Source organism: Calidris pugnax, unplaced genomic scaffold (assembly GCF_001431845.1).
Source record: "Calidris pugnax isolate Ruff unplaced genomic scaffold, ASM143184v1 scaffold38, whole genome shotgun sequence".
NCBI lineage: Eukaryota > Metazoa > Chordata > Aves > Charadriiformes > Scolopacidae > Calidris > Calidris pugnax.
Genome location: NW_015090995.1, coordinates 7,106,068 through 7,120,109, shown reverse-complemented (window position 1 = coordinate 7,120,109; position 14,042 = coordinate 7,106,068). Strand labels below are relative to the sequence as shown.

Sequence of the window (14,042 nt, the reverse complement as noted above, 5' to 3'; positions counted from 1 at the left end):
GATATGGTGGGATATATAATATATCTATTTTAATCCCCTTCTATTCCAGATTATTTTTTGCTGTGAGGTCTCAGGTTTTTATTGTGTTCACTAGGCCTTTATGTACTGCTCCCTGTTGCCAGGGATGGCCCACCAGGCATCACAGGGAAAAACTCTGTTGTCAAACAAGAAATGTGTTTTCAAAATATTTGTATTAGAAAGGCAAGACATTGACACGAAACTTTCACTTCAAATGGCAACAGTATACAAATCAGACTCTCCACCAAGAGCACAGCTGAGTGAAAATACTTTGGGAAATTCTGTCCAAACCGAGCTATTGGCTAAAGCAAGCAGGGGGGGTGAGAAATGACCGAGTTTTTACATGCCAAATGGCTTTTAGTTACTTCTGGCAGAAGAGGGCCCTCGGGACAGCCCTCCATCTGGGGACACAAGTGCCATGCTGCCTCGGGAAGGGCACCCCGGAGAGTTTCTGCTGCCATTTCACTCCCGGGGGGGGTCTGATGGTTCTTCACCGGAGCCGAGGCCCACAGGCCGCCCCTGGGGGCACCCCAGCGCCCTTCTCCCCTCAGCAACCCCCAAAACCCCCCCCGCCCGCCACGCTCCTCAGGGAAGCCATCGCCAGGCCTGCACCCCCACGCTCCCTGCCCGGCTGGCGGGGAGACGGCCGCCCTTTCGCGGGAGAACCAACAAAAAACACCAGCAGCGCACACCCGGCAGGCCCCGGCCGCCGCCCCGCCCCGCCGCTCCCCGTCACCCGCCTTCCCCGGCGGCCGCCAGCGGGGCGGAGCGGCAGGAAGGGACGGGTGCGGAGCCAGGTAGGAGGCGGCCGTGGGGCCTCCCCAGGCGGCGGAGCGCTCGCTGTGGGAGGGAGCGGGACGCGGGGCCGGGGTCCCTCCGGGCGGCCCCCGAGGAGAGGCTTTTCAAACCCCTTCGCGCCCCGGGAACAGCCGGCGCCCGAGCGCGGCCTGTGGGGCCAGGCCCCGTTCCCTCCCTCCCGCCGTGGCGTAGCGCCCGCCGGTGCAGCGGGCCCCCCGGGGCTGGGGCGGTTCTGGCGGGGCTGAGGCGGCGGCTCGGGACACCGCCGGCCCAGGGTGGCCTGTGCCCTCGGCGCGGGGGGCGACCATTGTGAAGGGGAGCCGAGGAGCGGGAGATCGCCCCCGGGCGAGCAGCGCGCAGGTGGCTGTAGCCCAGCGCTGATGGTCAGGGCTCGGTCTGCTCGTTTGGCACGGCCACAGAGACCTCCTAAACGCTGATCTCCGGTGTCTGTCTGCTTACAGGAAATAAACGGGCCCTGATGCAAGGAAAACGATGAAATTTGGTTGCCTTTCCTTCCGGCAGCCCTTTGCAGGGTTAGTTTTAAACAAAGTCAAAACAGTAGAGACTCGCTGGCGTCCCGTGCTCGCCGGCTACAAGAACTGCACCGTTGCTATTCATATAGCTATTAAGGACTGGGAAGATGAAACCTGGAGAGAAATCCTTTTGAATAGGTTTGGTATGACACCGAAACAAGTGCAAGATTTGTTGGATAAAGGGGAAAAGTTTGGCAGAGGAGTTATTGCAGGTAAGCAACCTTGGATTGTGTTTGTGAAGCTTTCAATCCGTGAGCGTTCAGTCCAACACACATCTGCTTTACACAGTTATGCTCATTCTAACATTGCTTTAAGCCTTGCTTTGAAGGAGTGGTGGCTGAGGCTAGTTCGATTCCTTAACACCGTAAAGTGAGGTGAGTGACAGAAGTTGTAAATAAAATTTATTCTTTCATTATTCATTGCGTTGGAAATGTGAAGTATCTTTGACCTTTAGGGTAAAGAATTTTAGAGAGTGTATTTTAAAAACTGAGGCCTGACTATACTAAAAACTTCAGGCTACAATTCTAAAGTCTGTACAAGAAATAGATTTGTGCTTACTTGTCATGAAGTAAGAGTATAATGTAGGTTGTGTGCTATTTTGTTGCATGATGATAAATGTCAGCTACACGCTTTTTGCATTTGGAGCTTAGGAACTCTTGCTGAAACCCTTCTACACTACTCGTAGTCAAGTGAAGTCCTGACGCTGCAGTGTTTTGAATGTTATGTTAGAGTATTACATAAATCAATCCTATTTAGGTTCTACAAATGGTCCATCACTAGTTTTTTGGGCAGTGAAGAAGTTTGTTTCTGTAATAAAGTTTGGATGGAGTGGTGTTTCATTGCTTATGTTGTGCTGAAATACAATGTATGCTGCTGCACTACATATATAGAAAGGCTTTATCCAGTGCTTGTCTTGCACTCTTTTCTTGTAGGTATCTTTTGTTGCACCGTCTTCCATTCTCATTTGAGTATTTTTAGCTATTCCTGCAGCACAAATTTGTACTTCTATCTTATTACACTGAAAAATCATTCCAGTTCTACAGTGCTGGAAAGCGTTAGGAACTAAGTAATATGCAGATTTGTAACCTTAACATAAATTCACTACTTCACTAAATTGGGGAGTAGGTATCAAAGCTTCTTTGATCTTTAGAAGCGTTAGGAACTAAGTAATATGCAGATTTATAACCTTGACATAAATTGCACTAACTTCACTAACTTCACTAGCTTCTTTGATCTTTAACATTTTTGATCATTAAGCAGTATAGAAATTCCCTTTCGTGAAATTAAAAGGGTTCCAGAGAACAGGAATTTCCATATAGTTTAAGGATTTTAAAATGTTAGTAGAATAGTGTTCCAATAGGAGCAGAGAGTAGGATTTTAAAATGTTAGTAGAATAGTGTTCTGATAGGAGTAGAGTTTTATTTTTAATGAAGCTGTTTTGAGGCCAAATGTAGCTCTAGAGTTTTGGTAGTAGCTGTATCTCCTCAGACTCAGGCTTCTTTTGACAGAATTCTGCATCACTGAGGTGAAACATACACCTTGTAAGTTTCAATTAACTTCAGTCCCATAGGCCATCTCCCACAGTGAATGACACTGGTTTGATGTGCGAGTGCTTCATACTGTGTTCTTCTGGTAACAAATTAATTGTTCTGTGGGTTCTCTGGGAAGTTGACTTCTGGAAAACAGCCAACTAATTTTATATTTTAATTTTATAATACAGGATTAATTGACATTGGAGAGACATCACTATATCCAGAAAACTTACCTCCTGAAAAGATCCTGGAGCTGGAAAACAAAGCTGTCCTAAGTAATCTAGAAGAGAAATACTTGACTGTTGTTTCAAATCCAAGATGGCTCCTGGAACCGATTCCTGCCAAAGGCAGAAGAGGTCTGTGGGAGGTGGACATCCCTGAAGAACTGATCCCTTCAGAAGCGTAGGTGTTGCCCCTCACGATTATTTTTCCTGCCTAAATACGAACTTGTTATTGATGAGTGACCATCTTGAATACCAGTGAGTTGTTTAGGATTCCCTTCCAAAACTAATTGTTTGAAATAACAAATACATTTGAAGAACTGCTCTTTTGAGGAAAAATAAACAAGATGTAATTTTTCTCACCATTACTGGAAATTATTAATGATTTACTAACCTTACCTTAAAGATAATTAGCCTAACCTTAAAGGTAGGGAAGTAGGGGGAGCAAGAGACCCCCTTGGCTTAACCATGAGCTCTGAGTCTGCTCAGAACCAAGAGGGAAGTGTACCAAAGATGGAAAAGCAGATGAATACCCATTGTCCCACTAACACTAAGGGAATATGATCCATGATATTTAAGCTACCTAAACTGTGGGTTCACCTAAACACAAAGAGCAGCTGCAAGAATGTGGGAGTATACGACATCTGTTGTTACAAGCTACTGGAGCATAGGTTTCAAAGACCTCTACAGCACCTGGAGGTCCAAAACAATCTGTCAAAGGAGGTCTTTGTTCAAGCAACAAAATGCTATACCAACACCAAGGACTTCCTATCTTGAAAAGTTTAATCATTTACACCAACACTTCTACAAAGTTGGTAACGAAGACCAAGCTATGGTATTGATAGCAGCAACTGACAGCTGTAAAACCTACACCTAATGTTTCTGGCATAGACTGCCAGCACAACGCAAGAGGGAACAGCTTATTAGCCAGCCAGTCTAACGGGAGAACAGTGTACATGGTGCTCAAGAGGAATTAAAACATGAAACTGGAAAAACAACAAAAGCAACACTTAACTCCCAAGTCAGTGCAAAAGTTGAAATACTTACATGAAAATTTACATAGCTAACTCAAAAACATCATGTAAGTTGCTATACATTCTATTTCCCCGCAAAAAAAGCTTTCCAGTCTTGCCTGAGAAGTGCAACACTCCTGTGCCTCTGTAGCTGAGACAATGATTGTGGCTAAAGAGAAAAAGTAAAGAGGTACTATACTAAGGCATCCCAAAAAAAGCATTTAAAACAGACATGGAAATCAAGTGTATATTTAGGGCCTAAAAGACATCTGGAATAGCATAGGCATTTCATACAGGGTTTTTAAAAAAATACTTTTAGATAATACTTATACTGTACACAACAAGACTTTTAAACAATATATTACACTGCTAAAATGTTCATATAAATACTATACAGGCAAGTGTGCAACCAACCCATTAGGAAGGTTCACAAATTAGACCACCACGTATTTCTGGAAAAGCTCTCAGATTATCTTCAGGATCTCCGATTTGTGTAATCCAAGCCACTGATTCAGCAATATCTATTTTTAAGTAATTGGGACAAGGCATGAGATGAAATACATTTGTCTGCTGATTCCCAGTTCAAATTTAATATGCTACTGTCATCTTAATCTGGCATATCAATGTTTAACTTGGGAGGTGGAATCACGTATTTTCCAGGACTCTGTGTAATGACCACTCCAGTCTTTTTTCGAAACATTGGTGCAATTTTTGGTGGTTCAGGCAGTGGTGTTTCTTCTGTTTCCTCATTATCTTCATGATGAAGATCATAAGAAATATTGCCATATTCTCGTAAGAATGGGAAGATTTCAAGTAGGAACTGGCAAAAGTCTTTGCGAATTCCAAACCACCCTAAAAAAAAAAATCATTTTACATTATTGCAGAACAGAATGAAAATTTAATTAAACAAGCAGACTATGCAATCTCCTTTAAGTTCTGTTTGTTTGCATATGAATATAAAATTTGTTACTGCTGCTTCTCAGCAGGTGTTCACAGAATGACAGAATGGTAGGGGTTAGAAGGGACTGTCAGAGATCATCTGTTCCAACCCCCTGCCAAAGCATGTTCCCTACAGCAGAGTGGACAGAATCACAGATAGGTGTTACTTACAATCATCATATAACAACATTACAGTTCAGGTTATATACACACAGATACATATACAGTCATTTGCATGCCTCTGAATGTCTGCACATACATGTCTGTAGGTGTATATCCATATGTGTAAGTTACAGCTGTGCTACCCCAGCAGGAGTCCATTTCATGTAACACGTTAAGCAGTGTTGGGTCACATCAGTACACAGAGAAAGAACATTCATGCCAACTTTGGTTTGATACATATAGGTTACAACACCAGAGGGAATGGGGTGGCATAGGCAGACAAATTAGTCTATGTATGTATTCAGTATTTCCCAAATACTTTTGTTGTTAGCCAAATATGATGTGATGCCAGGAGTATCTTATCCTTGGTACTACCTGTGCTAAATTAGAAAACAGTACACATTCTGTATTTGTCACATCTTTCCCTATACACAAAGACTTGGAAAGAGAGCATTTAAGTAGGCAGAAATTGTAATTCAGCAGATGATACTTCTCTATTAACCAGTACCAAAGGTCAGCGCTAAAAAGAACAGCCTACACAAGTCAGATCTTTCATACTGAACAAAAGCAAGGGAAGATCCCATACAGCCCATCTCTTTTAGAGATTATACTTCGTGGCCAACTGATGTATTTTGCTTAGCGCTTTAAAGGTAGATTTTCATGCAAGTCTTCTAAGGCTCACTTCAGATGAATAGTCTTTTTTAAAATTAACATGAATATTTACTAATCCTACAGAAGATAAAATGGACATGTGGCTTTCCAAAAGGCTAATTTGGCTATAAATTATTGAGGGCATGCATTAAAAAAACAAAAAGGTACCAGTAACAATTTTCCATGCAATAACAACATAAAAGCAAACTAAGTGTATGGAGATAAGCTTAGTCATGACCGAAGAAAGAAATTCTCAATATACTTCACCATGGGCCCAAAACAGAAGTGGGTTTATATAACAGACATCACAGCTGGTTCCTTTCAACTCTAAAAAATCCTCACAAATTTTATTGTTTTGTTAACAAAGAACATGAACTATAATGTGGGTGGGAAGAGCTACTCATCTGCACTGGTCAACAACATCAGATTGCTGGAAGTGCAAACACTCCTTTCGGCAGTGCTAGTTGCGGTGGGGATAAAAGCCTAGTAAATCTGCACTGGCCACCTGAGCAACTGAAGCTACTACTAAACAGCACAGAGCACTATTTGGCCAAAGTGAATATTAATTCAGGCTACTAGGAAAAATGCTAATTAAAAAATGTAGGTGCTACACTACATTCAGCATGCAGAGTAGAAAGATACAGTCATGTCCTGTGAGGACAAAACTCATGGAAACAGGGAAAGATAAAAGTCTAAGTTGCAATTAAAATGCCATTGAGATTGCAAGTTGAGTCTGAGCAGAACTTGCGTTCTGACAGGAATGAGGGGAAAAGGCGAAAGAGACCACAAACATTGAAAACTTACTAAAAATCACCTGAACACAACAGTAACGGACACATCTGAGTTCTTTTATGAGAGAATATACACAAAAGAATCTGTTTTTGAAAATACAGATCTTAATAAAGTACATGTAAGCATTGAGTTTCAAGCTGGTTCCATGATTTTTAAATACTTACAGTGATTTCCTCCTTTTTGTCCAAATGTTGTTGCCATTAAAGTTATCAGTGAAAGCCAGAGAGGAACAAATATGGGTATAAAAGAAAAAGAATTATGCCCATCCAGTCTGTGTACTAGTAAGATCTAAATGGCAAAAAAATTATACAATGTCAGTTTAATTGCAACACCCACTTTCAAGCTTCTTCAAACATATGCTGATCTCAGATCTTTAACTTCACACATCTGTGAAAAAAAATTACTTCCACAGAAATACGTACAGTTCCAGTGTGATGCATATTTTACTCAAAAAAACTTTAAGGAAACATAAAATTCTTGGATTTCTGTCATATTTGCTGTTAATATTTTATTCCAAAACAAAAAGCAGTATTCTCATTTTAGTTCAAAAAGAGACAGAGCAACATTCATCACTCACGGAAAAAAGCACACAATACATAAAACTCGTTATGTTTTTTCTTACCTCAAATGTGAGCAGCGGAACTACGATGGTCATCCAGCTGACAGCCATCGTTATGTGTGTCCTCCTCTGCTCAGCAATCACATCCATAGAGCGCAAGAATAGGACAGACCATACAATGTAATAGAGCACTACTAGACACAGAAAGGACATCAAGATCCACAGTGGAACACAAACAACCTGAAAGAAAAAGAAATTAATTGCTTTCCCACCCGCCGACAGTGACACGTTTTTATCAGTTTGATTTGTTTCAGATGTGGGTTTTTTTTAAATAAAGCAAGTCTACATATTAAGTCTAAACAAGAACAGTAAGACTTCTGTGATTTTTACATGGGCTCAAATAGTACTTGAAATTGATTTTCAAGGTATTTTCTACAGTGGACACCTTACTTAACACAGTTTCTAAATTAGATCATTTTCCTAGTTTTTTGGAAAATAGAAAGGACAGTCATAGTAATGCCAGATTATCAGTTTTATGGCAGTTTACAAAAACCCAGACAGAGAAACAGTGCTTTCGTATTCTAAAGTTACTTGGGACGGGAGATCTCAGCAATGCTGACAGTGACCACTTGCACAATAAGTGGATCTACATGCATGGTAACACAACAAATAAAACTAGTTATTTACTACCCCATACTTGCCAACACATTCCCTAATTCACCCATCATTTTCATGGCTGGTTTCCCCACTGGAAACTTTTGGTTAGGATTTCTCTTTCACCAACTGATCAGAGATTAATTGCACTTGATGATGCATCCCTCTCCCCTGAAGGATGAAATGCCCAAAGAACAGCCTCCTGTGACCCCCAAATGAAATGGCAGACCTTCAATGAAGGACTGTTGAGTGAGCAAAATGTCATCATGGACTTTGATCATACATCAGCATGCTCCCTAGAGTAAATCTCTTTATGAAAGTCAGCATTTAAACAGGGATAAGAAGAAAACACTTGTTACATACAAGCCACGGCCATCTGATGATCTCGTCTAGTCTGAGTGCAATAAATATGAACTGTAGAATATTGACTGAACACAAGATTTCCAGCTAGAAAAAGAAAAGATATTAGTCAACTTTTAGCACGGTAAAGCTATTTCCAAAATAAGCAAAGAATCTGTCAAAGGACTTTTCTGACTTCACACTTATCACTGCAATATCAGCAAAGAATCTGTCAAAGGACTTTTCTGACTCCACGCTTATCGCTGCAACATCAGTTGCATTTACATTAGATATTACTAAGCATCCCCAAATTTGGAAGGTGGTGATCCCAACAGCATAACTACAGAAGCAGATGTTTTTCTGAGGAAAGACCTTCCTGCTATTTAAGAAAAAAATTGCACTGATTTGAGTGATAAGAGAAATAAGAAAAACCAAACTAATCAGACCTAAAAAAGCAAAGCATCAGAAAACGACCATTTTCTTCAGATGAGAAATACTGCTAGAATTAAATTAACAAGTAGTAAAGAGACCTTCAATTTAAAGAAGAGCAAAATTTATCTTTAAAGATCTCGTTCAATAGTTGCAGTACTGCAAAGATGAAAGTAACACAGCTTTAACTACCAACAATCCAATTTTAAAAAAAACAGCTCTATCTGGTGGGAGGTGGGAAGCAATACATAGAATAGTGGAAGATGACATCCAAATTAATAATTTACAGTATAATTGAGAGATATTTTAATGACACTGAAGATACTCAGGTTTTGAGGGGATACAGAAAAGCAATACTTCTCATTTCGTTCAATAGTTGCAGTACTGCAAAGATGAAAGTAACACAGGTTTAACTACCAACAGTCCAATTTTAAAAAAACAGCTCTATCTGGTGGGAGGTGGGAAGCAATACATAGAATAGTGACATCCAAAGATGACATCCAAATTGATCATTTACAGTATAATTGAGAGATATTTTAAATGACACTGAAGATACTCAAGTTTTGAGGGAAAACAGAAAAGCAATACTTCTCATTAAAAATGTTAAAGCTTTTCATGTGTCCTGCTGGCCCTATTTGCAATACTTTTAAATCAACAATTTAAGGTATCAGTTTACCAGCCATCCTTACAATCGCTTTCCAAAAATGTTTCTCTCTCTAAAGAAAACTCGGCTTATGCTAATGTTAGAGAAATATTCCCCTGAAATTAAACTTGAAAAAGCTGAACTTCATCTAAAAATCAGGTTTCTAATTGTCATAAGGTAGTTTGAGGATATAGAAAAAGAAAATCCTTAAAAAACTCCAGTTTAATAAGAATTTTTAATTTATTGCAAAATGCCACAACCGTGGGAAGATCTTGAGAATTCTTGCAAATTTCTTCCAAAACCAAAAGGAGTCAGTTAAAGAGGAAAGAAGATAGAGGCAGAAAATAAAAACCTAGTGTTTTATGCCTACCATCTGCATTCCCAAATTAAAGATTAAGGACACAGATGGGGATAGTAAGAAATTTTCAACCCTGATTATCTTGGGTCCTGGAAATTCAATTTTGCCCAGGAACAGTGCTTACTATCAGTGGCGTTTTCTTCAGTAATTTCTTTTTAAGTGTCTAGTATTAGTCCATATTGCACTGTTTGTGGTGAGTTCTTTTAACACACAATAATAAAAAGGCGGTTTTAAAACATGCTGCAATTTGGTGGCTGGAAAAAAGAATAACCTAGAAGATATTAGAAAAAATTATTCTTGATCCTGATTTTTCACTCTAGCAGGTCAGTTCAAACAATTAATGCAACTGATGCAGTCATCCATATCATGCTTTACTGAGAGATGAACTATAACTAAATTGATGCAGAGTGTTGCATTGCCACAAATTTTACACATAAAAATGAACCTTACCTCCAGAGACCTGTCGTGTCGGAATCCCCACACACAGGCTGCAACAGACACCGGAGACACAAAGAATAATGGCATGAAGACCAAAAGCCAAAAATGGGTTCCTCTTTCAATTCTGTCGCACACCAGTACTTCAAACATCAGGAGCAGCAGGTGGATGCCTACTGCAATTAACATAGCTTTGAACTCCACACAGGTTTCTCCTTCTGCTCTAAAGAGAGATAAGGAAGCATTCAGTTTGCTTGCCAATAAGCAAGCACAGTATCCTGCAAACATCCCAAGACACTTTGTTTACAATTAAGTTATAGAGACCAACACTTGTTTTTAATAAACATACTCCTTCTGCCAAATAGCCACTATCAAACTGCACTGCATAACAGGATTTCTTGCCCATCAAGCTGCGCATTTCAAGTATTTTACTCAAAGGGGGCAGTAGGATTTTCACAGCTTGAAAATTGTCTGAGTATTCCATAGCTGTGCAGATAAAACAGTTTTTCTTTTCCCCTAGCGTGATCAAATTCACATCCTACTTGGATTACCAAAAAGATAAACACTGACATATTTAAAGTTCTGAAAGTTATTTTACCCTAGCCTGACAATGAAACTAGCACTACAACACATCTTGCTTTGCAAATGCTGCATTTGCCTACTACATTAGTATATTTAACTACTTGAATATTTCTTATAACACTACAACAAGTCTGAAAAAAATCCTCTCTACGTTCACTGCATATTCAAGAATCGCTGAATATTCATCCATATGCACAGCAAGGAGAAAAAAAAAATAATAATCTGTGCATTTCAGGAAACTGATCTAGGAAAGAATCCAATTAAATATAGTATATTCCCAATACATACAAAGATATATATTTCTATATGGCTTATACTAAAGCAAAGTGTTCCCAGTATTCTAACAGAAAAGTGCAACAAGTCACTCTGTAAGTTTTAGCTTCACAAAGACAATAGTGTTTAAGCTTGTGATAAACTGTTGCTACTAGGCTTAAGACGTCTGTAGCTGCATAATGCTGTTTGCATACACTATAGGTGATGCTAATTATTTTAAATATGTTGAAATCAAACCTTCTGCATGCTATAGCTTATGTTGTCAAAAAACCTATTTATGAATTTGATTCAGTATGTAAAACACATTATGTTCCTTCTGCTTTGCGAAATAAATATCCTCAACTTACCGATACTGTGGGTTTCGGGCCCATACTCCCGTTCCCACTGAGGCACCAACAATCACCATTAACTTCCATAGCCATATTGGAGCAAATACAGCCCAGTAACTCCATTGAATTTTGTCATCCAGACGAAGAGAGAGCAACACAGAAAAAAGCAGCAGGCAGGCATAAATAAGAAATTTGCTATTAAACAAACAAACAAGAAAACAGAGTCAGGGATTAAGGCAGGCAACTTCACATGAACTTTGTAGAGAACAAGAAAATCAGTCATAGCTGAAATTTAATCACGATACTTCCTAACAGAAAATGCGTGCCAAACTTCTTTGCAAAGGATCAAATCAGTTTTGAAGAGTCAAACATTTCATCATAAATACAGCGTATGTCATCTCTTTCACTTATAAAACCATTGCTTCAAGGGAACACATCAAAAGCATTCCTGCATGACAAACTTAATGAATGGACATCTATAAATAGCTCCCTCCCACAAGGGCCCAGTCAGAAGCTGGATTATTAGAGACTCAAAAAGATACCAGTTGTACATGTTTTTAGAAAACATGTTCTTTCATACAACTCAAATAAGATGGATAAAAATAGTGTGGATAAAATGACATAAATTATGTAACTTCATTTTGAACATCAAAAACTAAAGATTAAAAACATATTATAACAAGGCCGACCCCACATTTATTTTTATTTTTTTAAATTTTTACATTCAGTTAAGAAAAGCAAAATTATAGGGAAAAACCCAGCAGGTTACACTTTGTTAACAGTTACAGATTATTGAGTGAAGTTTCTGGAATACTGAGGATGGTGCTTACAAATTTAAACTACTTATGTTGATTTACTTCGTAAACTAGTCAACCTAAGAATGAATAAATGTACCCAGAATACTTGAGAGCAATGGCACAGCAATTGCTTGCACCAACAAAAACCAGACAAAATAATTACACAGTACGTGATTTCCTCACACTACAGGAAAGGAAAAAGTCACCCACCCATTCACCAGAGGATCACAGACTGCTTTATAAAACACATCATTAGGCTTCAACACCGCTTCAGTGAAGTAATTATATGTATTTTAAAACACAGATAACCCAAGGAACAGAGTAAATACATGCTACAAAGTAAAGCAGCAAGAGTCAGTAATACTACCCTTACTCCCACAGCACAACTACTACCCACTTGCACTCTCACCAAGTAATAAGACATTCATTGTACCAGCACTGCCTCGCTTCGCTATCAAGCTGCTTTGTCTCTGTTCAGCACAAGTGTCTGAGCTGCCCCTTAATAAGAAAAAGCAGTTTTATTGTGTCAGCATCTCCCTGTATGCTCCATGAAACTACCTCGGGGTAGGATGATAGAAAACAACAGTCACTCTCCACAGCAACAGGGATCCCTCAGCTCCCTAGGCTAGTCATAGTTTCCCAACATTCATTATTTGTGTAATTTGTACTTTCCTTGGCTCCTCAATAAACAGAGAAGTAAAATACCATGTGGTAAAATACCAGCGCTCCCCAGTGTTCCAGTAACATCAAAACATTCAAGATTAAGTTATCTGCACAAGTGCAGCATTCAGCTTGCTCATTCATCATTTCGACAGCATCCACATAGGCTGCAAGCAGTGCGTCGCAATAACAAAACTTTATAAGCTTCTGGAACTTCTGCTCCTTCTTTTCTATCACTTCCAACCACGCATATTTAAATAGTTTATTTCAACCTCTCTGCAACAATGCATTTCCTGAAGCACCGGTTACTCTCCTGTTTGTCTAAACGATCAATTGACCCCAGCTTTTTGTAATTGCAATCGTGTAAGGTCTCTCTCACAAGCAAGATTTTTCCAGGACTCTCAGTATTGCATGCCACCCCACACAAGTTAATTGCAGACCTTTATTCGGTGGTCATAAACACCTGGTAACAGCAAACCCAGTAAAATTCAACTCTTTTCCTCCACTTCTTTAAAAGTCACACATAGCCGTACTTGCTCGGCAGGAGAGCAGAAGCCCAGGCTGTAGTGACTATCATCTCCTTAATTTTTAGAGAACCCAGCCCAAGGAATGGCCACCAGCAGCTCCCCAGGCCCGGACTGGGATTATTGCCTTCACCGCATTCGCAGAAGGATGAGCCGGTACCGTACCCTAAACCCCCGTGTCAGAGCCCAGGGCAGCTTTGCTTTCCCGTAGAAAGCTGAATATCCCAAATTATCGAGTTGAAGAAATTCAGAAAACACGACGAGACTTAGGGAGCGATTTGAGAAAGTGACACAATAAAACAAAACAAGAGGATGGGAATCCGGCCTGGCAGGCAGATGATGGAGGGTCACGGCCACCCGGAGGAAGGGCCGGCCGAGGGGAGCGGGGAGGGACCCGGCCAGGACCGGGCGATAGAACCGGCCCCGAGCCGCGGGTACCGGACCGCTTCCCCTGCGGAGGGCCCCTGGCGCCGAGCTCCGACGAGAGGCTCGTACCGGCAGCGGATGGCACACACCGACGCCGGGTCCCACCGCGCTCCCCCTTACCGAGGCCGGTTTCCGCCCCAGGGCAGCGGAGCCCAGCGGTGCTTCCTCCCCCGGGCCCCGCCGCTCCCGGACGCGCCCCGCTACCGGCGCGGCTGAGGGCAGCCTCCGCTCAACAGCAGCGCTACACGGGGGCAGAGAGCCACCGGGACCGGCAGCGCCCCGCCGAACGGGCCCTGACGGGGCCCGCCCGTTAAAGCTCCGGGGCCGCCCTCACCTGGGGTTGAAATCCTGGAACAAGCCGCGCAGGTTCATCGC

General features: G+C 41.0%; 2 protein-coding genes across 2 annotated transcripts; one reads left to right on the top strand and one right to left on the bottom strand.

The window, feature by feature from the left end:
* Positions 1–1,030: 1,030 nt before the first annotated feature.
* LOC106895691 (protein CXorf40A-like) lies at positions 1,031–3,470 on the top strand. The gene is made up of 2 exons (XM_014955283.1): positions 1,031–1,561; positions 3,070–3,470. The coding sequence occupies exons 1-2, from the start codon at positions 1,309–1,311 to the stop codon at positions 3,285–3,287; spliced, it is 471 nt and encodes a 156-aa protein (XP_014810769.1). The 5' UTR covers positions 1,031–1,308; the 3' UTR covers positions 3,288–3,470.
* A 397-nt stretch (positions 3,471–3,867) lies between these two features.
* On the bottom strand, positions 3,868–14,039 carry TMEM185A (transmembrane protein 185A). The gene is made up of 7 exons (XM_014955282.1): positions 14,002–14,039; positions 11,279–11,455; positions 10,092–10,299; positions 8,236–8,319; positions 7,282–7,458; positions 6,824–6,947; positions 3,868–4,967 (listed from the first exon to the last, which is right to left on the bottom strand). The coding sequence occupies exons 1-7, from the start codon at positions 14,037–14,039 to the stop codon at positions 4,723–4,725; spliced, it is 1,053 nt and encodes a 350-aa protein (XP_014810768.1). The 3' UTR covers positions 3,868–4,722.
* Between the last annotated feature and the right edge of the window lie 3 nt (positions 14,040–14,042).

What these genes read in the sequence shown, in the direction of transcription:
- LOC106895691 (XM_014955283.1), top strand. Translation starts at nt 1,309, where the DNA reads ATGAAATTTGGTTGCCTTTCCTTCCGGCAGCCCTTTGCAGGGTTAGTT. An exon ending in TGGCAGAGGAGTTATTGCAG is followed by an intron (nt 1,562 to 3,069) that starts GTAAGCAACCTT and finishes TTTATAATACAG; the next exon opens with GATTAATTGACATTGGAGAG.
- TMEM185A (XM_014955282.1), bottom strand. Translation starts at nt 14,039, where the DNA reads ATGAACCTGCGCGGCTTGTTCCAGGATTTCAACCCCAG. An exon ending in GCCCGAAACCCACAGTATCG is followed by an intron (nt 10,300 to 11,278) that starts GTAAGTTGAGGA and finishes ATCTCTCTTTAG; the next exon opens with AGCAGAAGGAGAAACCTGTG. An exon ending in ACAAAAAGGAGGAAATCACT is followed by an intron (nt 4,968 to 6,823) that starts GTAAGTATTTAA and finishes TTTTTTTTTTAG; the next exon opens with GGTGGTTTGGAATTCGCAAA.